The following is a 27,163-nucleotide window of genomic DNA, read 5'->3' on the forward strand; positions in this document are numbered from 1 at the left end:
ACAAGAGACACAACACAGCAACACGTAGACACAAGCGGCCTGCAAAGATATCCCGGTAGAGGCAAACGGCTGCAGAACCATAAAACTCCCCATTGAAAAGACGGCGAGAGGAGGAAGGAGACCCCCCCCCCACACACACACACATGCACAATCTGCAACCCAAAGTTAAGCACAAAAAATAATTGGACAATATTGTTTTCAACCTGATAGATCGTGTAAAAAAATACCTGATGTTTTATAGAAGGTATAATATGCAAGTTACGTGCCATGATCCGGGAATTTGTTGTCTCCTGCCATCAATCTCATCATCGAAAAATTGATCAAGATGGGGGGGTTTGGCGTTCCTTCTAATACTTTCAGTGTGTGTCTGTCTCCATACTGCCGCCTTCCCCTTTCTCTCGGCGTGTTTGCTTTACAGCCGTTTAGTTCTTAACCTTCAGAAATTTATACGCTATAAACTTTTATTGCCGTCATATCATTTTATTGCGGCACACCGCATTGAATTCCCTTTCTCTCTGCTCCCTTGCTCTTTTTTGCCGTCTTACTGTTTTTATACGACAGTCGGCGGCGGCTTCTTACAACCATCCAGTGCTGCATCCCTCATCACCTTCATACCCGACGTTGCTTTTCCTCCATTTTAGACCCCTGGTGCGTGATGCACTTCCTTTTCCTCTCGCAGTTTCCGTGTTTGAAAAATAGGACGTGTGCAAAACAACGACGGCAAGAGGGAGGCCGAACCATGGCAAAGCTTTATCAGTCAATCGAGATAAATGTTTTCCAAATGCCAACACAATACTAATAAACTATTATTAATACATTAAGACGCTGTTTTCTCGATAGGTTAGCTTCTTTCGGTAACGTGGTTCGATACGCATCAGATGAGTGTGAATGATCCATTTGACCAAAAAAGCACAACGTCGAGCTATGCCACTATTTTCAACACTGGGTCGCATTGGGTGTGTGATTTATTGCATTTGTGGCTCCTCAAGATTTTTTGTTTTCAAAGATTATTGTTATTTTCTGACCTACTTATTAAGAATAAAATACTTCAGTTTGGTTGAAAGACGGACAAAACCCTGCACTGGTTGCCATATATTCATAGGGACCATTCATACCTACAAGATTGGCCACTCAACTATGGTTCATTTTTTTAATCAAACATCTTTTTTCCAACTTTTAATGAATGGTATTCAAAATAGAGTCTGGACACTCAAATATGCGTTCAACGAATGGCTGAACGAAACATCCCGTGCAAAGAACTAAATTCATGCATTCATTAGACATCATAATGTATGGCCATTGTTGTCAGAAAATTACACTCATAATTCTTTTTCATTGAAATTTGGTGATTTCTAACAATAATTGCGCTGTTGCATATATTTCAAACCAGTCTGAGAATCCATGTCAATACCGTACATTTTGCCATTAAATAGAAGATCATTCATTTGTTCTTTCAGTCACTATAGGTTGATGGCATAGAAAGAGGGACTTAGATGCATTATTTGTCTTTAATAAATAATTTCCTTAACACCAATTAAGTACAATTTGATAAGTGAACGTGGCACACCATTGAAGCAGTCACGCATCAGTCAAGTGACCAATCTCACCGGTTGGGAATCAGTAATTGTTTGACATTTTACCATTTTAATTACTTTAATCTGTATGACCTAGTAAACCACAGAATCAACTATTTCTCAAAACACATTGCCTTTGATAACATTGGTTTCAGTATTATTATTAGTAGCAAAAGCACATATACATAAAACAAATATCTTCAAGATGTCTTGTGTGAAATACTATTACAGTAAAGTCTCGTTATATAGATATTCTCGGGAGTCTGTAAAAATATCAATATAACCGGACTATCGATATATCCGATCCTATGCCGAACTGCATTAAAAGTGGGCAATAAATGGGGGATCTTTGATATGGCATGTAATTTTCTTGCATATGTAGCATGCTTTTGTACTGTAGTGAAAAATAAACATGCATCAAATAAAAATTTCTTTACACATTTTTTAATTACTATTTCCTTTCTAAAATTCAACCAATGCAAAATTCTCACGTTGTGCTATACACACGAGAGAAACCACGAACGCCAGCATGTACATATGAAAAACAGTGATTATTGCAAGCGATAAAAAGATATCTAAATACAACACAATTAAATACATGTATGGAAAACAAAAACTGGAACGTTTACATTACATACGTTGATAAAGTATTCTGCGGCACGTCGAACTCTTTCGCAATGGAGGATTTGCTTCTTGTTGAATTCTCCTCCACAGCGACTATTGCCTTGTACTTCGTTCCGATATCACAATTCTTACGTTTCCCCATGGTTGAAATTGGTGTTGAATAACTATATAAGAAGACTACAGTATGTTTCAGATGCTATTGCAGTAGTAATGAAAGATGTGAGCTCTGCTACACAGTGCTCGAGGATTACAGTGCAAGACATACGAAAGCTGGTCACGTGACCAACAGTCTTACAGATACAGATTTCGCTAATGGTGGTAACTGTATTGAAATCTTTAAGCAAATATCGATTCAGCTTTAAGCTGCTTTTGTATTGATATAAGCAGACCAAATTGGCTGGCGGGAGATGAAAAGGGCATCGTAGTAACCGGATTATTGTAATAACCGGGTATCGTACTAACCGGAACTAATTATATCATAAAAGACTAGAAATTTGCCGGTAAATGAAAATAGGATCGTAATAAGCAGTACTATCGATATAACCAATATCGATATAACGAGACTTTACTGTATTGTCATTGTCACAACAAAACAAGAATCAAAACACAAATATGACGCTGCCCACTCATCGTAATTGTAATATTCCACATGAATACGTATTTGTTAACCCCTCGCTGTGTGGGGGAGCTCCAACACTTGCTCAATGTTTCTATTTGACGGTGTTACAACCACTTCACGTACAGAGCAGTCAGCAGGATGTGCTTTACCGAGTTCGGAACGGCGGATGGGATCTTACAGCCAATTGTTTCATACGGGGAATAATTCTCTTTTATAAAGGCCCAAAGAAGAGGGATACTCTACGTGCTTTTTGAATTATTGATGTTGAAGCTTGGATGGGTTCGGTGAGCAGCTACACATACACACACACACACACACACACACACACACACACACACACACACACACACACACACACACACACACACACACACACACACACACACACACACACACACACACACACACACACACACACGCACTGGTTATTTGAAGGCACACAGCGAGGGATTGATTTGAAAGGGGGAATAAACTGAAGACATATTGGCCATGATGTTGTCCTTGGTTAAAATATCATTTTTACCGCTGGTGGAACTTGGATTGTAATATGAAAACCATTTGGATTTTCCGAGTGATGATGAAGCATGCAAATGATAATTAAACATGGTAGACATTATGGCTTTAGCTGCTCATTTCTGGAACATGCTGAGTGTGCTGGTTACATATTAAGACAGTTTGAGTGATTGCGTTGATAAGATGACTTCAGTCACCCACATTTATTCCTCTTGTATTCAACAACAACCCCTCCCCCCAAAAAAATCACCATAGAACTATTCACTCAGTTGAGTTGTTTCAAGGGCTTGCTCTTCATTATCAACCCGATATTTTAATAATTGTGTGCATGCTATCAATTGCTTGACCAATTACACTGGCTTCAAATGATATAACCGGGACCTTGCCTCCCTTCAGATACCCACAAAGCATCTCTTATGCTTCTCACTTTGCTTTTATAACATCAACTTACCTATTAATTCAAAATGAATGTGTATTGTTGTGCGAGGCTGCATTCTTAGATTTACTGTGCCATGTGTCAAAGCAAACCACCCCTCACTCTCAGACACACACACACACACACACACACACACACACACACACACACACACACACACACACACACACACACACACACACACACACACACACACACACACACACAAAGTGTGGGGCAAAGCAGCTTGCAGTCATCATTCTCAGGCTGGAGGGAGGCCTGCAGCTGCGGAGTAAAGGCTGTCTGGATTTAATGAAACCCCGACCCTGCTATAGACCTCAGTGAAGTATCACAATCATCTGCTGTCCTGTGCACAGATGGTTTATGGGATAGCTTTGTTGGGACCAGAGCAAATCCGCTCAAAGGCTGCAGCTTCATTGGGCAAGCCTAACATTGTGGGGTTACACAGAGTCTGTGTTGTTCAGCAACATTGTTGTATGTATGCACACGCATGCACACGCACACGCACACACACACACACACGCACACACACACACACACACACACACACACACACACACACGCACGCACGCACACACACGCACACACACACACACACACACACACACACACACACGCACACACACACACACACACACACACACACACACACACACACACACACACACACACACACACACACACACACATTTATATATATACAGTGGGACCTCGGTTTACGAACCCCTTGGCTTACGAACCATTCGGTTTACGAACGTGACATTTATGAAACCTTTACCTTGGCATACGAACTATTTTTCGGGATACACACGGAGCTGCCACAATGAGTGATGTAACGTTCGTGAACGAGCCCTTTCTCCAAACAAGAAAATGGCAGTGGACTTTTTGTTTCTCTTCTATTTCCCGCCCCCAGTCGTCGGTTAAAGCCACGTGATTGGTCACGAACATAGCAGTGGGGGATGGGGTTACAGACAAAGAGAGAGTGAGGCCGTTCTCCAAAAAACAAAATGGCATCTTCGGTTAAAGCCACGTGATTGGTCAAGTACCCAGCAGCGTGCGGTGGGGGGGGTTAAACATTAAAGAGACAGGCAGACAGAGAGAGCGTGAGAAAACACACACACACACACACACACACACACGAAAGGGAGAGGACAGAGCTTGAAACAAGTGAAAAACAACAAGTAAAATGGTGACAAAATGGATAGAAACGGTGAAATTTGGACCCATTTCAACTGTGATAGTTCAAAAGCAGAGTGTAGACGGTTAAATATCCCATCAATCAGGCTCCACAAATAAGCTATCAACCCAGCTAAACAGAACACAATTCATGAGGAACAAGGTAACATTATCACAGAGAAAGCACCTACAAGGGATCATTCCTCAAGACGGTGAAAGAAACCAATGTTCCTCATCAAGTGTTTAATGCTGAGGAAACCAGACACTCCATTCCATCAAGCCATTAACGACCATCACAAAGGTAAATAAAATGACTTTATTGTAAAGTACAGTTTATTTATTTAATCATAATACTATAGTACATTTACTATACATAAAATACGGTATATTTTGTCCAGTTTTAAGGCTTAGAACATTAGAAAGTGGGAACGGATTATTCTCATATTAATGGTTTCCTATGGGAAATTAATTTTTGGGATAATATATATATATATATATATATATATATATATATATATATATATATATATATATATATATATATATATATATATATATATATATATATATATATATATATATATATATATATATATATATATATACAGTAAAGTCTCGTTATATCGATATCGGTTATATCGATAGTACCGCTTATTACGATACTATTTTCATTTCCCTTACACATTTCTAGTCTTTTTATTTATAATTAGTACAGTTTAGTACGATAACCGGTTATTACGATAATCAGGTTATTACGGTGCTCCTTTTCATCCCCCACCGGACATTTTGCTGTTTATATCGATACATCGGTCACGCCATTGGTCGACTTGGTCACGTGACTTGGTTACGTGACACGCCATCGGTCGCGCCATTGGTCGACTAGGTCACGTGAGTTTGTTACGTGACCAGCATCCGTGTAGCAGAGCCATTTTCATTTTCAGACGCCAGCTCGTGTGTTGCAGACGAGATTGAAGTGTTTGTGTTAAAAGGTAAAAATGGGAAGCAGAAGAAGATTGATGACTTTTTTAAATTGTATACATAATACAGTAAGATGTAAGCGTTGCAGTTTCCCTGTTGTGTTATGTACATGCCCACTGTACTGTATATGAATGCAATCGTTTTTTGCAACAATGTTTCTTGTTTTGTCTGCTGAAGCGTGATGATTTTGAAAATTATTAACATACATACATACTGTGTATTAAAGGACAACCGATGTCACTTTTTATTCAAATGCAAAACACCAATAAAAATGACTTCACGCCAAGACGTCTTGCATTGCTTGTGAATCCAAACAATGGCTTCAGATTCGGATAATATGCTTTCTGTTGTACTAAATTCATCCTGTCTACTTGATAACTAATGTTAAGCAGATTCCTTACTTACAGACAGTGTATTGTCGGTGTTCAAATACCTGACATGTTTCGGCGACTACTTACTGTTAAATATCGTCCCGGTAAGGAAAATGTTGATGCAGACAGTTTATCTAGGATGCCCCCGAAACATGTCAGGTATTTGAACACCGACAATACACTGTCTGTAAGTAAGGAATCTGCTTAACATTAATATGCTTTCTGGTTACACATCCAGTTATGAATATGATTCAAATACACTGTAGTTCTGAAGATGAAAGCATACATGTTTGCAATCATTAAAGAATTATATGTGCCATTTTGAGGCAACATTGGGGGAACATCTCTCACCCAAAAAAAAGAGGCACAAAATGGGAGCTCATGGCCAGCTCCGTTTCTTATATGGTACTTGGCTGCCCTCTTTTGGCGGCTTTTGTTAATGAAGTTCGGCGCAGGATCGGATATATCGATAGTCCGGTTATATGGACATTTTTTCCAACTCCCGAGAATATCGATATAACGAGACTTTGCTTTCCTCTCCAGAACTACAGTGTATTTGAATAATATTCATAACTGGATGTGTAACAACAAAACATATTATCCGAATCTGAAGCCATTGTTTGGATTCACAAGCAATGCAAGATGTCTTGGCGTGAAGTCATTTTTATTGGTGTTTTGCATTTGAATAAAAAGTGACATCGGTTGTCCTTTAATACACAGTATGGAATGTACAGTAATTTTCAAAATCATCATGCTTCAGCAGACAAAACAAGAAACATTGTTGCAAAAAAACGATTGCATTCATATACAGTACAGTGGATATGTACATAACACAACGGAAACTGCAACGCTTACATCTTACTGTCTTCTGCTTCCCATTTTTACCTTTTAACACAAACACTTCAATCTCGTCTGCTACAAACAAATTTCTAGTCTTTTACGATATAATTAGTTCCGGTTAGTACGATACTGGTTATTACGATAATCCGGTTACTACGATGCCCTTTTCATCACCCGCCAGCCAATTTGGTGTGCTTATATCGATACAAAAGCAGCTTAAAGCTGAATCAATATCTGCTTCAGGATTTCAATACCTGTCATGATCTGGTTGACGACCAACGGGGGGGGGGCGCTGTTAGCCCCGCCTGCACCTGCGCAGGTGCTGGTCGTCCCGCTCAGATTGGCGACCAGCGGGTAGCGACGTCAGCCCTGTCGGCAGCCTCGCAGGTGCTGGTCGTTATAATCTATAACACTTAAAAGGACACCTGGCACGATCATCCGGTGCCGATTCATTGTTTGTTTGCTGCTTGGTTGCAGCATGCATAGTGTACGTGTTTGTTTAACCTTGGCGGGCTTTTACTTTTGGTCTTCTTTTGCTACTTTGTATTTTTTCCATTCAGATCATTTTGATGTTTTACATTTTGTTCCTGCTGACTTTATTTTAATACAATTTGTCAAACAACCTCCTGCTCCCTCCTGCCTGCTTTTTGGGATCCGAACCCGCCATCACCACCTCGCAAAACGTGAAAGAGTGAATCGGCCCACCATCGGATCCCGCAGGTACATCGGACCCGTCTCAATTCCACCCTGTGCCTGGCAATGCTACGTCCACGTTAGCGCAAGCCTCGTCGCGTTTGAATTGCGTCACACGACGAGCCGCAACGTCCACGTAAACGTCCGGCCGAGACCTCCTTCTAGGTGGCCGTACAGGGTGACCCTGGGTGACTGGCATTGCACGCCCACGTCCAGCCACGCTGTCGTCGTGCATGACGAATTGAGTCTCATCCACGACGAGCCGTGCAACGTCCGCGTCAATGTCAGTCCGAGACCCCACTCACCGCTGGATCCCGGAGCGGCTCTGGACTGGTCTCGTTCCTCCGGAGCCGGGCAGTTCACGCCCACGTCGGCGTCCGGCCGAGACCTGGTCCCATACGGCCGTACGGGGTGCCATTCTGCGCCTGGCAGTTCGACGTCCACGCAGAGCCATGCGCCGTCGCGTGAACGTGCGAGAGGGATCGCACTCACGCCCACGACGATCCGTGCCGCGTCTTCGTCCACCCCAGGCCGAGTCCCGTTCCCATCAGGCCGCCGCCCGTCGTGTGCTGGAGAGGCAGCGGTTGCCCTCTCCACCGACCGTTCCCTGGCGAGTGGACCTTTTTGGGAGACTGTTGGGACTTCTGGAAGCAGCCCCTTGAAGGGGGGGTACTGTCATGATCTGGTTGATGACCAACGGGGGGCGCTGTCGCCCCCGCCTACACCTCACAGGTGCTGGTCGTCCCGATCAGATTGGCGACCAGCGGGTAGCGACGTCAGCCCTGCCTGCAGCCTCGCAGGTGTTGGTCGTTTAATCATTGACATTTAAAAGAACACCCGGCACGACCATCCGGTGCCGATTCATTGTTTGTTTGCTGCTTGGTTGCAGCTTGCATCGTGTACGTGTTTGTTTAACCTTGGCGGGCTTTTACTTTTGGTCTTCTTTTGCTACTTTGTATTTTTTCCATTCAGATCATTTTGATGTTTTACATTTTGTTCCTGCTGATTTTATTTTAATACAATTTGTCAAACAACCTCCTGCTCCCTCCTGCCTGCTTTTTGGGATCCGAACCCGCCATCACCACCTTGCAAACCGTGACAATACCACCATTAGCGAAATCTGTAAACGGCGTATTGTTTGATGTTCGGCTAACACCATTGGTCACGTGACCAGGTTTCGTGCCGTGCGCAAACATGAGGGGTACCGATAAGTTAAAACTCATTGTTGTCGGGAAAGCAAACAAACCAAGGTGCTTCAGTGGCGTGAAGAGTTTGCCGGTCACCTACAAAGAATAACAATAAGTAATGTAAACGTTGCAGTTTTTGTTTTCCATACATGTATTTCATTGTGTTGTATTCAGATATCTTGCAATGATCACTGTTTTTCATATGTACATGCTTGCGTTCTCTCGTGTGTATGGAACAATGTCAAGTGCTACTCAGAGTCACGAATGCAAGTGCCTTATGAAAATAATAAATGAAATTTATATTTATTGCATAAGTTTATTTTTCACTTCACTACAGTACAATACCATGCGAGATACGCAATCCATGAACTCAAGGAGAAAATTACATGCCATATCAAAGATCCCCCATTTATTGCCCACTTTTAATGCAGTTCAGCGCAGGAACGGATATAGCGATAGTCCGGTTATATCGATATTTTTTCCGACTGCCCAGAATATCGATACGAGACTTTACTGTATAGCTGTTTTAGTTTATATATATATATATATATATATATATATATATATATATATATATATATATATATATATATATATATATATATATATATATATATATATATATATATATATATATATATATATATATATATATATATATATATATATATATATATATATATATATATACACATGAGTCTTGTTATATATATATATATATATATATAACAAGACTCATGTGTCTGCTTCTCCTTGAGTTCATGGATTGCGTGCCGATCTGTCTACCGCATCGCAGCAGACACCGCATCGATCCGCCTGTCGACCTCTCGCTCCCGTACACCCTCATTCGTGAACAAGACACACAGATTGTTTATTTTGTGTATGAATAAATTATTTGACTTGAATTAAAATTGTTTGTATATTAGAAATATAGATTTTAGACAAATTATGTTTTTTTATTTGCAATTTAGAAATATCATGCTCCATTTTGGTTTATTCCAATCAGTTTTGTATACTTGAGCAATCTTGTTAAATCTGGCCCCATCCATTTTAGACTTGGGCCCCTTTTTCAGACACAACCCGGTTTTTAATTTCCCAGATGCATCCTTGCATGTGTTCAAAATATACAGATTGATAGAAGTCCAAGATGGCGCCCGAGTAGGCAGCCTCAGCAAGTGCTCTCATGAGCCTTGCTTTTTTTTGGTTGTTTTTGTCTTGTTTTGTGTTTTCTTTTGTCACTTTGTGTTGTTGTGCGTCGTGTGGAACGGATACGGATTGTTTTTCAGCATTTTTGACCACGACATTCATCAAGGAGGAGACTGTGCTGAGCGGTTGTGCCTTTTCGGCAGCATGAATATGCCAGTACTGTTTTTGAATGGGAGGAATGTCGGTGCCATTCGACTGCCATCGCTGGACACCAAAGGGGCCATTGTGCTTTTTTGCGCCTGTCATGGGCAGCATCGTCACAGACCCGCTTTGTTCAGCGGAAAGGTCGGTGCTGTTGGACAGTCTGCGGTTGGATGGATGCATGGCTTGAGGAGCCCGCGATAAGAAGAAAGGAGCGTCAGCGCAGAGCGCCGATGCGTATGTGGAACTGTTGCGGCTTGGAATTGAAGCAGATTTATGTTGGACAGGAGATGTGAGACAATGTCTTTTCGTCAATGGATGCTACAGCTTCGTGTTTGCTTTCAACATTTAGCTTGCAGTCGACGTGCACATTCCACCATGATGTCCCTGATCCACTGGTGGAAAGACACTTTGATCCTCTCCTCTTTCATCTAGAACTGCTTCATGTCATCACAAAGAGGGTACAGCAAGTCCTGGAGAATGAATGTCTCTCTGTGTCTTTGTTTTGTCATATTGTCTCTATGCTGTCATATTATTTGTTATTTAGTTATTTTGACTTCAAGACGGCGCCGCGAGAGTGGCTGCCTTTCCAGCAGCTCATGTATTTTGTTTTTCTACTTTCATTCCTTTCATCACTTTGCTGCTGTGAAATGTAAATTTCTCCACTGTGAGACTAATAAAATCCAAATCCAATCCAATCCAATCCAAACAGCCAGAGACAGGAATAAAAGTGGCAGCAATTGTAATCTCAGAATTTGAAAATGTTTCAAGACTATTTATTGGAATTCTTGTGAGAAATAAGGACAGTGATCATTTAGTTCTTTGCATTGAATAGAGCAGATCAAGCCATTAACCAATATTGGCGGTTATAGCAAAAAAAAACATGCAACATTATTTCCAAAAGTGCCACAAATGACAATCAATAAATAAAAAGAAACACCATGATTAACATCTCAAAATGTAATTTTTGTTTTTGCAGGATCAAAGTCGTTGGATGAGATATGAGATGGAGGGATCTGAGAAGACTCAATCACAAATGTCAACCAAGGTATAAGGACTGCATTTGACTGAATGCAACGTTCGCTGGACTATAGTGTGCCACAAATGAAATGAAGTTAAACTTAACTTTATCGACACTGTTTTAAAAAAACTTGCGACTTCAGTTCCAAGTGCAAGAATGATGCTACAGGGAGAAGAGATAAAGAAGGTGGAGGATTTTAAGTACTTGGGGTCAACTGTCCAGAGCAATGGAGAGTGTGGAAAAGAGGTGAAGACGCGTGTCCAGGCAGGCTGGAGCGGCTGGAGAAAAATGTCAGGTGTGATGTGCGATAGAAGGGTTTCAGCTAGGATGAAAGGAAAAGTGTATAAAACAGTGGTGAGACGAGCCATGATGTTTGGACTGGAGTCAGTGCCACTGACGAAAAGACAGTAAGCAGAGCTGGAGGTAGCAGAGCTGAAGATGTTGAGGTTTTCTTTGGGAGTGAACAGGTTGGATAGGATCAGGAATGAGTACATTAGAGCAGGGGTCGGGAACCTTTTTGACTAAGAGAGCCATAAAAGTAAAATATTTAGAAATGTTTTTCAGTGAGAGCAACACGCACGCATGCGGGCGCACACACACACACACAAAATAACTTTGTCATAGTACTCACCGTTAACATGAATGGTTTTCCGTTCCTCGTGATTGGTAAAAATCCAGGCAAACGATCTGAATTAAATTCAACTTGCCGGTCCAGAGGCGAAGTTACTGCTAGCTAGCCTGCACACGGCTCATAAGCTTCCACACTTGCTATCTGCAATCTACTTCTCACAGAAGTATGTCGATGGTGACGTTAACATGGGGCTTGTTAAAATGTCACTGACATTCGACTGTTTCATCGATGGTATTGTTTCATTGCAAATTAGAATCAGAACATTTTCTCTCCTCAAAGGCGAATGCTCCGGTGCATTCAAGCTGAAGTGCACTCGTTGGGCTCATTTAGCTCACTTAGCAGTTTTTTTGACAACGATACTAGTGCAGCGTGTTCTACCGGAAACAAATTCCTTGTGTGTCCTACATACTTGGCAATAAAGATGATTCTGATTCTGATTCTGATTAAAGGGCCGTTTACCTGTTTCAACATGACGGCCGGTATCATCCAATCAAAATGGCGCTTTCGGCAAGCTTAGGTCAGTGTCATCCAATCAAAATTTTGCTTTCCGCCAACTGCAGCCCAACGGGAAGTGAACGGCGGAAAAAACGAGAATATGTATTTAGCTTTATCGGCGAGCCATATGCAATCATCAAAAGAGCCATATATGGCTCGCGAGCCATAGGTTCCCGACCCCTGCATTAGAGGGACAACTCATATTAGAGGCTTTGGAGAGAAAGTCAGAGAGGCCAGACTGAGATGGTTTGGACAGGTCCAGAGGAGAGACAGTGACTATATCGGGAGAAGAATGCTGAGCCTTGAATTGCCAGGCAGGAGACCGAGAGGAAGACAGAAGAGGAGGTTTGTGGATGTGGTCAAAGAGGACATGAAGGTAGCTGGTGTGAGCGAACAGGATGCACAAAACCGGGATAGATGGAGGACATTAATTGATTCGCTGTGGCGACCCCTGAGGGAAAAAGCTGAAAGGAAAAAAGGAAAAGAAGAATATATATATATATATATATATATATATATATATATATATATATATATATATATATATATATATATATATATATATATATATATATATATATATATATATATATATATATATATATATATATATATCAGTGGCGGTCCGACGAACAAATATCCCTCGTAATACCATAATTTATGGCACAATGGCTGGAGATATCATTTACAAAAGCAAACGCACGCAGTACTGGGCGTGGCATCACCTTAATCGTCACAGGCTATTTTCCGGAGCAATTACACATCAATAAATCTGCTTCAGCAATTAGAACTTGTCACTATACGTGATACTGCAAACACTTAAAAATAAAAGGAAATTTAAAATCATTTGTCCACAAGTTTTATGAAGTCCACCAAGAATATGCAATCTTTAACAAGATTTTATGCTAAATTACAAAATGTCAGTTTAATATAAGAAAAACAACAAGACCTTCACAAAACGAACTATTTGTTGAAAATAAAAGTAAACAAATCTTTTTCATTTGTTTTTGAGAATAGGCCTACATGCGACAGCGAGTTGTCCTCTCCTTCAGCCATTGTGGGTTTAAAAAAGTGAGTAGATATACTTGGTTTTTTCTGCTAAAGTTTCCGGGTCTGATCTGTTGTAGCTTGGTTGATTTGCATAGCGCTGCCTCCGCTGAGGGCTGAGGTAAAGTGAGTATCCAATCACAGGACGCGTACATGTCATGTTCAACGCGAGGCCCTCTAGCTGTGCCAACTCGTAATCTGATTGGCTATAGCAACTATATATCAACTACATGTGCCCGTTCATGTACAGCGCACAGACGCCCTCACTGTTGATTCTGAAGGGGTCGGTCAGATTTCATACAGCCTGGCGACACAAGCTAGCTCAATTCTGATTGGATTAAAAACTCTGACCTAAAACTACAACACTGAAAGGAGCATAACCAAATGGATATAGTATAACATCAAGAAAACAGTATGTAGAATAATTATATATATATTTAGAAAAAATACTTTTATTATAATTATGATAATGATGTCTGATTATGTTAGGCCAGCAGAGAAGGCATATATATATATATATATATATATATATATATATATATATATATATATATATATATATATATATATATATATATATATATATATATATATATATATATATATATATATATATATATATATATATATATATATATATATATATACTTTATGTAACAAAGAAGGTACTGAAAGTGCTTAAGAATGAATGTCTCTATGTGTTGTCATGTATTTGTTATTTAGTTTTTTTGTTCTTTTGACTTCAAGACGGTGCTGCGAGAGTGGCTGCCTTTCCAGCAGCTTCTGTATTTTGCTTTTTTACTTTAATTTCTTTCATAACTTTGCTGCTGTGAAATGTCAATTTCTCCACTGGCAGACTAATCAAGGCAAATCCAATCCAATCCAATAAATTTGCAAGAAAAAGTATGTTTGTTCGAACCACTTAGATTGAAAATTGAAAAAATTTAAACATTGTCATTTATGTCCGATCTGCACAGGTTGTTAGTCAATATGTAATTAAAAGACAAGAGATATTTGAAACATACAAATCTAAAAACTGCACAAAGAGCACACCAAGTGTTGGAACTCAGCACATTTATGAAACAAAAATTTGCTGGCAGAACCAATGGGATGTAATTTACAGATAAATAATAAAGAATAGCACATTGAAAAGTCCAATACTGGATGCAGTCAAACTTTTGGTTGTGACAGAACCTGGCAGACCTACATCTGGTGCTTGATTATTCTGTCGGATATTGTGTCAGAAAATGGGAGGGGGCTTGGACCCAGTTGCGCATGTGAACAAAATATTTCACAATTTATGTGTTCAAAATTTAGAATTGTCAAAAAATATATAATCATGCTCCTGCAAAACACAATTGCTGACCTTACAGATTCTAAATATTGTCTCTTGAAAAAAATAAGCTCCACCCGCTGGTAGTTTTGGTTTGACATGATTCGTTAAGTCCCCACGGAGTTGCAAAAAACCTGGAAAAAGTAAATCAAGAATTATGCCATTTGATTTCTGAGTGATAACAGGCTAAAAACAATTGGGTCCTAAAAACTTTTTTTTATGATTTTCATATAAGTTTCATATGAGTTTCATAAATATGTTTTTTTCATGTTCCCACGGGTCAAAACTTTTGCAGACCATGTCCCCACCATGTAGCAAAAATGTGTATGCGTGTGTGTGTGTGTGTGTGTGTGTGTGTGTGTGTGTGTGTGTGTGTGTGTGTGTGTGTGTGTGTGTGTGTGTGTGTGTGTGTGTGTGTGTGTGTGTGTGTGTGTGTTTGTGTGTGTGTGTTTGTATGTGTGTGAGTTGAGAAGAATGCAACATAGCAAAGAGAAGAATTAGGAATATTACGAAGACTATTATGAACCTTTTCATGTTCTGAACTGTTGAACTGTTCACGAAGATTGAGAAGACTGGATTAATTGTGTTTTTTTGGAACACTTTTTTGTGGAATATAGTCGTGGCGCAAAAACACCCATTATTTTGGTGAGACTACCCCTGTTGACTTTGAGACGTTGGACTCGCCAGCCTGTTGTAAATCATACAGACGAAATGGGGATGGGGGTGGGGGAATAACTCTCGTGGTTACATTCAATTTAGTCTTCTATTAATCCAACAAGGGGTGTTTTGAGGACATGGGGGAGGTATGGGGGCTGTGTAGTGGCGAGCACAGAAGAAAAAAAAATGGAGATTCAAATCCATATACACAGTCGCATAATGTATATTCGTTTTATTTATTTTACGTGCACTTGACTGAATTATTTACAGGACTGATAAGACCCAATAATAGATCCTCAAGTGCTTCTCAAATAAAGAAGCATGAGGTAAAACTTAAGATTGTACCCCCCCTCCCACGCCACGCCACGGCCCACTCCATTCCAAAAAAATCCCACAGCAATATATGAATGAGTACATTTATTACTCTCAAAAGAGGGAAACTCTCTTGCAGCGTAATGCACACCCCGTGCTTTGCCGTTAGATATTCAAAACAAATCCGGACAGGAGCAAAGACGAAGAAATTTGAAGGAGAGAAATGCAACCCATTTTGAATTATGGGGCTGCATATATATATATATATATATATATATATATATATATATATATATATATATATATATATATATATATATATATATATATATATATATATATATATATATATATATATATATAGGGGGTTGTGTTTCGATTATTGTGACTTTTTGCCCCACCGTTTTACAAATTCATACGAATTTCAGATATAAGCAAGAAATAAGAATAACATGGAAAAAATAATTTGTCGTACATTATTTTTACGCTTTCAGAAGTTGCGGAATGTATGCCGCAAGGAAAGAATGTATCGTGCGAGTGTTGAGGTCTTCCGAATTCAGAAGCCAAAACAGGGAGAATCTCCCTCCCTCTCTGCCTCCCTCGCTCCCTCCCGCGGGATCCCAACGGAAGGGTGACGACGCCTCGAATGAATGCGCTGATCAACTGCGTGTGGGGGTTGCGACGTTTATGGCTTTATGACGGTCTTTTGGTGTTGCAGCCAAACAGACGCCCCTCTCTTTTCAACTTCAGCGTGCAGCCGATGAGACCCATATTTTAAACACATGCGGGTTGATCCTCTCTTTCCTTCTTATTTGCGGTCATATGAAGTTACGTCTTTCCACTCCCCCTCCTAGCTCATTTCTTCCCGCAGACACCAAATGAAACGAGGGACTGAAATTAAACAGTTAGTTTCATTGGCTTTTGCAATTTAACAAAGCAAATCGCATTGATTCTTAAAGGACAACCGACGTCTCTGGACAAGTTGTGTCCATAACTTGTAAAATGGCTTCAAATGACTGCTACTGAGCGTATTTTACAAAGATTCCACCGCATATAGCTATATTTTACATTTCAAGACTCGTGCTGAATATTGCGGAAGTCTTGTTTTTGAGTTGGTGACGAGTCCTCACCCTACGTCACTGAAGGAACGCCCCAACTGAGAAAGGACAGACCTTGCATCACCTCAATTCATTTTGCGGTACTTTGTTTGGTCTGAAAACTTTGTGTTGATCCGTGTTGATGACGAAATTAGAAGGAAAACACATAAATAAAGCAATGGTGAATTGTTGTGTGTTGCGCAAAGACTTCTACAGTGTATTTGATGTTCGCTTACAAAACGTCCCAGGAGACAATTTCTACGGAGCTTTGTCACCCTCTTCTGCTTTTTTTGGGTACTGTGAGTACTAAGGAATGTGTCACTAAATTTCTCTCCAGATGCATCAAAATGACCGGAATAAATTATTTAATCGATTGCAAACATGTATGCTTTCCTCTTCAGAAGTATTTGAATCGTATTCATCACTGCATGAGTAACAAGAAAGCATCTTTTCCGAATCTGAAGCCATTGTTTTGATTCGCGAGCAAGGTAAGGTCCTTGCGTTACACCACGAACAAGGGGGCGGGACCTTCTGAAACTGGCCACTTCCGGGTACAATTTGAAATAGTTTTGGACACTTTGTCATTTTTATTGGTGTTTTGCATTTGACTAAAAATATCATACTGCGTGTTTTGTGTATTTTAGATGCTATAAAACGTTTTTCTGATGTCAGTTTAGAAACAAAAAAGTGATGTCGGTTGTCCTTTAAATATAGTAACGCCCAGTTGTTAACCAACCTCGCTCCATCCCCTTTCTATTTTCCCTCATATGGATTACCGTACATCAAATGTGTCTCGTGTAAGGCAACCAAAGGAAACAATGCCGAAATTAATTAAGTCTTTTTAATAGAAATCCAGCATTACAGAAACAAGTGACAACACTGCGAAAGGGAGAGACCGTATTATTTATGGCGGGATTTAACAGCTCCATGATTAGACGGGACGCGTGTCAAACTTCATCAAGGATTACAGTTACCGCGTTGAATTGATTGGATATTACATATCAAAAAGTGTGCCTTTCAGTCATGACAGAGAGAGTAAACGCACACGGCATAGGATATACTAATTAAAAGTAGGTCGACATTTCAATCTGGGTCAAACTACTTTTCGGTGTACAGGTAGTGGTGAACTTTCAATCAAATAACTGCAGAAGTAGAACTAACTCGAGAAGAGATAGTTTAGACTCACAGACATTAATAAATGGACAAGCTCAAAAGGGGAATTAGAAAATTTGTTTCACAAGGGGAAAAATTCGACTACTGAAGTCATTCTCAAAAGGACAAATTACTCACTTTATGTACAATAAATTAGAAATATAATTCTTAAACAGTTTTATTTTATGTTTTTTTGCAAGCATTATCAAGTGGAAGTTTCGCCACGTACAAAGAGTGAACGAACAGAGCAAATATAAGAGCGACTTGAGGCATGCGCAAACAATGTAAACATTTGAACCTGAAATATCAGATGTGACGCTGGGCATCAAGTGTCTGGATAGAGCGCTTCGTTTCGCAAAGACTTGTGGACAAGAGATTCGCTTCCAACGCCGATGTCTTGTTTATGGTCTGTTCATAAAACTGCCACCGCGCGCCATTTAAATACGACAACACTTCAAATATCATAAAACAAAATGACCTTCTAACGTGGCCTTTTCATCAACTCCCCGATCAATAAAACTGTACATAAACCTAGTGTATGTTTTGTTGAGTGATGTTGACATATACAGCCCCGAGCGATGACATTATCAGAAAAATAACGTTAATTCGGCGATTGAAAAAAATATTCTTGAAATGAGTTGGCCCTTTCATCAGTCCGATGTTTTATATTTTAAAGGACTTGCATAGCAGATGTTTATTTAGTGTATAAAAATAGAGCGCCTTTCTGAAATACGCAACAGTGACATTGAAAAGTTTTTTTTTCAGTGTGTGTGGTTTGTTTGGTTCTTTTGCATCTGAAATCAGCAACTCATTTGAAAAAAAAAACTAAAATCGTAAGTTGCTCGTGGCCTGGGCAAACTAAAGACAGACGCATTGCCTCTGTGGCTCACCACAACAATGAAAATCATTTCAATCTAAACTCTCCACCTTCCAATTCATGAAACAGGCTTCGTTTTTAATTAAAGGAAATGAGCGCCTGTCACATCCGATTAAGAATGAATCGATAATATTAAATTTACAACAGCTTTTTAACTATCCGGTTGTAAAAAAAATAACACTGTAAATCTGATCATTACTATAAGGCTAACCGAGAAGATTTTTTATTGGCGCGTGCCACCCGCTCCATACAAATGGAATTATTAGAAACAGAAACTCTTCGTGCAAAAGATAGGCAGCGATGATCGCGCTTGTCCACGTGTGTATTGGAGTTATTCATGCTGCGCGAATTCATGGTTTCCGCGCCCCCGCGCGCCAGGTCTCGAGTGACACGACAGTAAATACCAAAAGTGCACGGACGAATGTTACTCAGTCCAAGTCCAAAAAAAAATCGTCCCTGTCCATGAGGATAGTCCGTGTATCCCCGTCAATTTCCCGAGAAGACAATAACTTTCAAATATACATATCATGCTTTCCAAACGCGATCGTCCGTAAAGCACAATAAACAAAACAAACGATCGTTCAGTGGGTGAAGCAGAATGAAATCAGCAGTGATGGTCTTTCCTTTGAGGTTGCAGGTTATCTTTCAACATAAGAGGAGTAATTGCCAAGTATCGAACAACGTAGACTGCGCGAACGTGCAAGTCCAAATCCGTCTGCGTGATATTTTCAGTGCGTGCACACCGTTGCGTAAATCCCGTTAATCCTTGGGTTGATCCTTGCTCTGTTTCTTCATTTTCATCCTCCGGTTTTGGAACCAGATCTTGACTTGCCTCTCGGTCAGGTTAAGCGCTCTTGCCACGTCATGGCGCCGGTCGCGCGTCAGGTACATGTTGAACAGAAATTCCTTCTCCAGCTCCAACGTTTGATATTTAGTATACGGGCACCTCTTCTTCCTGGAGGAGCGCGCGTGTAACCAATTGGAGGAGGGGTCGTCTAGGGGAAGGAGAAATATACACATTTGTGCATTAAAAAGGAGATCTTCTATCCCAACTTAAAAAAAAACATTGATTTGTTCCACTGTGCGTCATACATCGAATTTTGTCATCAAGGGTCACATTTCCGACAGAGGCATATCAGCGGCTGTTTCATTTGACACCGCTCATGGATCACTGCGTCCAAACTGACGCTTCAATTAAACAGATATAGTCCCACGGTGGTTTTTAATGTCTTTCTTTCGATATCTCACCTCTGGCGTGTTATTTGCAAGAACACGATTGTCACTGCAGCGTGAAATGAATTCTGAATTTAAACAAAGCCAGCAGGAAATAAAAATAACAATATATTTTAACGCCACCCAGAGCAGTCTGATAGCATGTTTACGATAAGATGTGATGTTTGTATTTACACACAAACGGAAATGCACACATATATTTACATATTTTGGAAATGTACGTTTTTCATGATATTTTTAGAGTACATAATTCCCAAACAGCAATACTGATAGTGGACATATTGTGTGCATGGTAAAAATGAATTTCATAAATGACAATTTGCGATATTAGTAAAGAGGAATAAATGACTGCATACATTTTTAGTCTAGCCTTGTCTTTTTTTTTTTCCAAGTGAAAAAAAGTCTCAATTTCCTTTTAAAATTAGATTGTAGGAAACTAGGCAATTATTCGTCTTATATTTAAAGTACCAAAGAATCTTAAAAGTAGGGGACACACACATGTTCCAAAATAAAATATATTTTTCATATGTGAAGCCGAGTCAGAGAGAAGATTATAGGATAAGAAAGTATTACATTAAGAGCTCCACTGGCTCCCGGCTTATTTATAAAATCAACTTTAAAATTCCTCTTTATACATTTAAAGCTATCTATAACCCCCCCCCCCCCCCCAATACCTATCTGACCTTCTTCAAATTTCTATTTCCTCTCGTTTCAGCAGATCCTCTTCCTCCCTCCATCTCTGTGTGACGATGGGGGACAGAGCTTTCAGCTGCTCTGCCCCCAAACTCTGGAACTCACTTCCTCCCAACATTCGTAACATCGATTCTCTTCCCACCTTCAAGTCCCACCTTCATAATCCACCTATTTAAAATTGCATTTTCTGTGTAGTTCTAGCTCTTCTTTCTATTTATAATTGTATTTCATTTATTGTATTCTATTTGTAATTGTATTTTTATTTATTATAGTATATATGCTTGTCTCTGACTGTAAAGTGTCCTTGAGAGCTTTGAAAGGCGCTTAAAATAAAATGTATTATTATTATTATTATTATTATTATTATTATTATTATTATTATTATTATTATTATTATTATGGAATCTCAACACAATGCAGAAGGAATAAGTCAAAAGATGCAACATGTCCTGGATCTTTCCGTTCTTCACCTTTACCCCAGAATTAGTCAGTGACCGTCATGAGTTCACACATCCTTAATACGCTGAGTAATCAATTTCCTCCAACATGGGCCAAATGTAAGATATTGATTTCTTCTCAAGGAAAATAATGCATAGTAGGAAGGTGAAGAGAAGATGAATGGCGAGACCAGGGTGTGCTGTTCTTGTGTCACTCGCTAAAGTGGATGCTTTACAGTCGTGTATAATCGCTTCTAGAACAATCCATTACTGTTTAAGATGCACCACTACCGTGGCTGTCACTCCACTGACAGAATGGTCTTGAGGGTGGTGCACTTCGGAAAGGATAGGAAAAGATTATGAGTATTGGAACGAAGGCAGGCAAGGAGAATATGTATGTTGCATGGCAATCCATGCACTATTCCCCTCTTGGGTTTCTGTAGCTAACAAAAAAATGTCCAGCTGAGATGTGGTGTGGACAAACACAGAGATAGAAGGACTGATACTCCTATAAAGGAAACCGCTATCGCCCGTGGCTGTGCAACATGAAAATTTCAATTGCTGACCAATGTGTCTTATCCTGCATGTGTCCACCATGATGAATGCATCTTGCGTGGAAACATTGAGTTGAACGCCTATTGGATTAATATCGCATCCCCTCTCTCGCCTCTTTCTCCCTCCGCTTGCAATTTCACCCTAATAGTTCCAGAAATTGACCCCCTATATATCCCAAGGCACGTTATTACATTTCTCTGTGGTATTTTATCCTTGCTCCCCGCCTTCGCCCCAATCCCTCCTCCACTTCACCCAACCACCAACGGCAGCGCGCCAATTAATGGGGTTGTTCACCCTGTGATAACTTAATAAACTTCAGAGGTAATAATTTCCCAGCTCTGCCGGTAACAGTAATAGCAGCAAAAAGATTTGAAGTGTAATACTGTAGTTTATTCTGGATGGTTGCCCAGCACCGGTAATGTGAAAATAATCTGTTGAAGGATGCTCAATTTAATTAGTGCGGTATATTGAAAAGTAGCTGTCTACTAATGGTCTATACTCTTCATGTATGGTGGCCATTTTGAAAAAGTGTTACACCTTTGGGGAAATCACCAAACCTATAGCTTGCCAATAAATATCAACGACCCAAAACTACAGGGATTTCTTGGTTTATGACAGACTCCCTCTTCTACGACACCGGTGTAATGTTAGAACAAGGAACGTCAGGAATGTTTATGTCCAGCCTGCGCTCATGCTGAAGAACACTTAACTTTGGTCTATCTTCTGTGTGAACAACACTTTGAGACCCTGATTATAAAAGAATTAGATCAATAATAGTGACAAAACATATACAGCATTTGCTTACCTTTGCTGGCGTGATTGGCTTGCACACACCGTTTGTAACCGCTAAACAGTCAAGTATCGACTGCAGCCAACATTTAATCATTTCATGTCACCTGTAACCTGACAAAATGATAAACTGTCCATTGTAATAATCACTGTCCCTGAATTGATTCATCAAAGATGCAATTCTTATACATTTGAAATTGAAAACATTTAGACAGGCTAAATGTTTATATAATGTTAATATGCTTATCAAGTTTGTTTACTTTTAAATGCAAGCAACCAAGCAGTTTAGCTGCTGGCAATTGCAACGTACATGACAGGAGTGGTGACTTGCTTGCATTGCAAAAAGAAAGATAATAAGCATCTTCTCCTAAATGTCAAACCATTCCACAGACCAGGGCAAAACAGCCACAAGTTGACCATAGAGAGCTAGGCAGGGTACTGTGGGATGAATGTGGATGATTACACAGATACATAGATAGATTATACATAAAATACGAGCTACTCTATAGAAGCCTTTCTACATTTACCGTACACATGTATATAACACCCCAAGAGCAGTGCACATAACTGACCCTCCTTTGACACTGCACATTTGAATGGTTGAGCACACAGGGGGGCCTCAGCCGGTCTGTCATTCCAGGAGATATTTTTGGATCCAACAATGTGTCTACTTAGGAAATTAATGTAGAAAACTTAAACCTAGCCATCTTTGACATCCGACGGAAGCATTCAATGTTTAAACTTCATATTGGAGGCCAACACCCAGAAAGGAAGGTCTGTTAAAATGCTGGTTTCAAAGCATATGCAGACAGACAGGGATTTAAAATCACTCCGCCTTCAGAAAACAGAACGCATGATTCAGTGACCCGACTTGTCTTGATCTGTCTTGTCTACAGATATTCTGATGTGGATCTTATCTCACTATTGCTTGAGATGAAGCACAGAGAAGGGGGTCCCTTTGCTCACCATCACTCGTATTCAAACAACAAGGACAATGTCGTGTCTTCATGCATGTTTTTTTTCATGTGGGGAGGAGCATTGCACCTGTACATGTATAGAGAGAGCATCTAAACTCAGGCAAAGTTTGAACCCCAATCTCACAATTGAAGGCAGATGTGTTGTGAAATTAAGGATTTACCCCTTTAACCCTTCCGGGGACAGCGTTTACAACAATGTACAGTTAATATCATGTTATCAAGTTTCAGTTGGCATGAAAGAGTTAAGACACTGTCTAAGACAGCACCGCAACCAGCGCAGCCAAAACTACAATAAATAATTGCAATAACACTTATCAATAATCAAAATTATAGTAATAACCGTAGAAAGCATGATCTTTAAATTTCAAATTTTAAATTTCTAATCCACATTCTATTTTTATAATCATGGACAAATGTTAATTTAGTCAATCAAAGCTTATGTTAGAATGAATAATAATGAAACAATTTGCTGGCTACTGATTGAAGTTACATGGTTTGGATATTTGTTTACACAGCCTTATGTTTATTTTTCATTAAAATCTTTTTGCCAAAAACTACATTGATAATTATTGTTATAATGTTACTGCACGTTTGTCAGCAATGGATAGAAAGAGAGAGTGAGAAAGAAGGGGGGCACACAAAGAGACAGAGAGGGGGGGGGGACAAGAAATTGCATAATATGTAATGTGGAAGGTATATATAATCATAATAGAGCTTAAGCGGAATATTGTATTGTATTTTGAGAAGTTGTTGCTTGTAGCTTATAAAGGTCGAGTTCATGAACGTCTCATTCAATGTTTTGATGCGTACCAAGCGGACAACGTGTAAAGAAAATCATAAACATCAACATAACTTCACTGAGTGCATTTTAAGAAAATTGTCGGGCTGTTTTCCAAAGTCTGTGACATCCTGACATCCGACGAAGATATTTTGGTCTTCGATAGCAGCAATAGTTCGACAGCACAAAGTGAATTTGGCTCGCCGGCTCTTTGTTCTTGTTTTACAGCAGCATTAAAAGTATTTACAATGCCTCTCCCCAATCATCGCGTGTCTTTCGCCAAAGTGCTATTTCCTGTCCGAATAACTTACTTTGATCTAGTCCCTCTTTGTCTTCGCTCCCTTCGCAAGAGTCGTTATTTTCTCCCAAAGCCACACCGGGCATCGCGGCAGGCGGCGGAGCAGATGACCGATACTCCAGGATGTAAGTCGCGCTTTCCAGTTGGTTCTGTCCGCCGATTTTGGTTGAGGTCTCCACACCAGAACGACCGGGCTGGGGCTCCAGTTTGACCTGGCCGCTCTGACCCTGGCCAGGGAAGCAGTCGGAGCCGCGCGGCGGCGCGCATTCCAGCCACGAGCGGAGGTAGCGAGTGTCGGTGGAAGGGACGTGCTGCGTCGGTATGTACGGGTGGTAGACCGTCGGAATACCGCTCGCCCCATGGTGGTGTGCACTGATTGGACTCCAGGGTGATGAGAAGAGCGAGGGCTTTGGCTGGAAGCTGCAGGACGGGTATGACTCAGGCAGCGGATGCTCTGGTGGTGCCGCCGAGCCGGGCTGTCTTCCGCCCGCTGCAGTAGCGGCGGAGCTGGAGCCGGAATACTGGACGTTGGGAAAATGAGCTGGGGCTGAAAGTTCATCGTTTTCTTGACTTATGATGGAGTCCACGTAATAGTTGCTCAGAGTCCCAGAAATAGACATTCTCGGACATTCTCTGTGAAAACACTATGGGTTCGCTAAATGGAGAACAAGAAGATAGACATGTGGAGATTTTCCTCTTTCCCTCTTCTCCTCATCTGCCCTTTGCGACTTCACTTCTCTTTCAGCCACCCCCCACTCCGCCGCCCTCTTTCTCTGCCTCTCCCGCCCCTTCTTTCTTTCGAAGCAAGTTGCTCGCCTGCGAAACAAGTGTTGCAGCCTTCATTCTCCGAGAAACCGATTGGCCCTTGCCAACAAAGGGTTAAAGCTTCGATGGTGCGTAAATCAAGCCCCCCCTCCACCTCCAGCAAATAGATTGCCTTCTCGAATCCTGCATGGATTTCCATGTTTAGATCATCTACCACTTCCTCGTGGTGTATATGCGTGCACGATGTATATCGAAAATCGTTTAATGAAGCTTTTTGAAGAGTCGGGATTACAGTGGGAAAATGCTAATGATTTCATAAATAGTCCTGTTTTTTCATTCATTTATATCCAAAGTAATTCACTCACAATATGCGGTTGACTCTTAGGATTGTTATTTGAAATTTGAGAGGACATCAGAAGCAAACTTATTTTTTATCATAACCATCTTTCCCAATTTTCATGCACATTGCAGTTCGAAAATCCCTCTGCCATTGTTTTATTGGCGCATTAACAGTCATTTTTTGTTGTTAACGAGCACCATTAAGCCAGTCCATTTGGTCATGCCCTTGCCTTTGCCAGCAACCTACACTTTAACTTTTTTTAAGTGCGTTTAAACCATAATAAAATTCATGGCAACTGCTTAAGGTTTTATAGCGCTGATATATGACTTGTTCTAGTGCAGACTGTAAACATTAGTGAGATTGTTGCAGCCTTATTTCTTGCTCGGGAAAAATGCACATCTCACTCAGCGGTCAGGCTGCTTCGAGTGAACACCTCTTCGGTGTGGGATGGCCGTGGGAGTCCTCGGCATGTCAACTTCCCCGGCGCAACGGTAGAAAATGCCCGCGGATCGAAGACTTGGAGTCGCGTTGAAGGGAAACAAATCCGTATTTTGTTGTTTTGGAGATGAAGGCCAAACAACCAACTTGATTCTGGACTTCGTGCATCTTCTCAAAGTAAGGCTGTTTTTCCCTCATCATGATTACAATGTTGAACTCTGGAGAGGTTGCTCACCAGTCCTGTCAATCTAATGTCTGGCTTTCATTACACAAATATGAGGTCCGCATATCTCGTTGGAACATCGCGGTTATTTATTATAACTTATGAGGATACGTGAGATATGCTTTCAGAGCTGCAATGGGCCGTTTATGTGGATCGAAGAGGGCAATGGCCACCCCAAACTCGGCTCCTAAAATTGCAGCTTTGATCCCCACGTTTAGGTTAAAATTAATTCGGTGCATACAATCTGTCCATCTATGAAAAGGTTTCTTCGGCCGTCATCTGTACTTCTTTGAAGGTGTCGGACGTTTCGCTTCTTATAGCGAAGCATCTTGGATAAGAAGCGAAACGTCCGACACCTTCAAAGAAGTACAGACGACGGCTGAAGAAACCTTTCCATCGATGGACCACTCCTGTACGACTGAGAGTTTACACAGACGAATCTGTGCATCTAATTTCACAGTCGATATTTCAACCTCAAGGAGAGAGCTGCCTAAAAGCCAAAGTTAAACAAAATTCGAATACATGTTTTTTATCCTTAATATCTGGTAATTAGTGGAGCCCTTTATTTTCTGAGCCATTTTATATAGGCTAACAGGAAAAACATGTAGGGCTGAAATTGAAATATACGACATAATGACACGTTAGTTTGCTACACGG

The 27,163-nt window shown here is 40.4% G+C and overlaps 1 protein-coding gene across 1 annotated transcript; it reads right to left on the reverse strand.

Annotated features, from left to right (window-relative positions):
• Window positions 1-17,778: 17,778 nt before the first annotated feature.
• Window positions 17,779-25,574, reverse strand: hoxb9a (homeobox B9a). The gene is made up of 2 exons (XM_089018420.1): window positions 24,754-25,574; window positions 17,779-19,975 (listed from the first exon to the last, which is right to left on the reverse strand). The coding sequence occupies exons 1-2, from the start codon at window positions 25,358-25,360 to the stop codon at window positions 19,740-19,742; spliced, it is 843 nt and encodes a 280-aa protein (XP_088874546.1). The 5' UTR covers window positions 25,361-25,574; the 3' UTR covers window positions 17,779-19,739.
• Window positions 25,575-27,163: the final 1,589 nt, after the last annotated feature.

The sequence above is a fragment of the Hippocampus bargibanti genome, linkage group LG17 (genome assembly GCF_051943395.1).
Source record: "Hippocampus bargibanti isolate YZ-2025 linkage group LG17, ASM5194339v1, whole genome shotgun sequence".
NCBI classification, from domain to species: domain Eukaryota; kingdom Metazoa; phylum Chordata; class Actinopteri; order Syngnathiformes; family Syngnathidae; genus Hippocampus; species Hippocampus bargibanti.

Excerpts from the sequence above, each read along its gene's own strand:
- hoxb9a (XM_089018420.1), bottom strand. The coding sequence starts at position 25,360 with ATGTCTATTTCTGGGACTCTGAGCAACTATTACGTGGACTCCATCATA. Across the intron at positions 19,976-24,753 it reads CAAAGAGGGACTAGATCAAA|ACGACCCCTCCTCCAATTGG; the intron begins GTAAGTTATTCG and ends TCCTTCCCCTAG.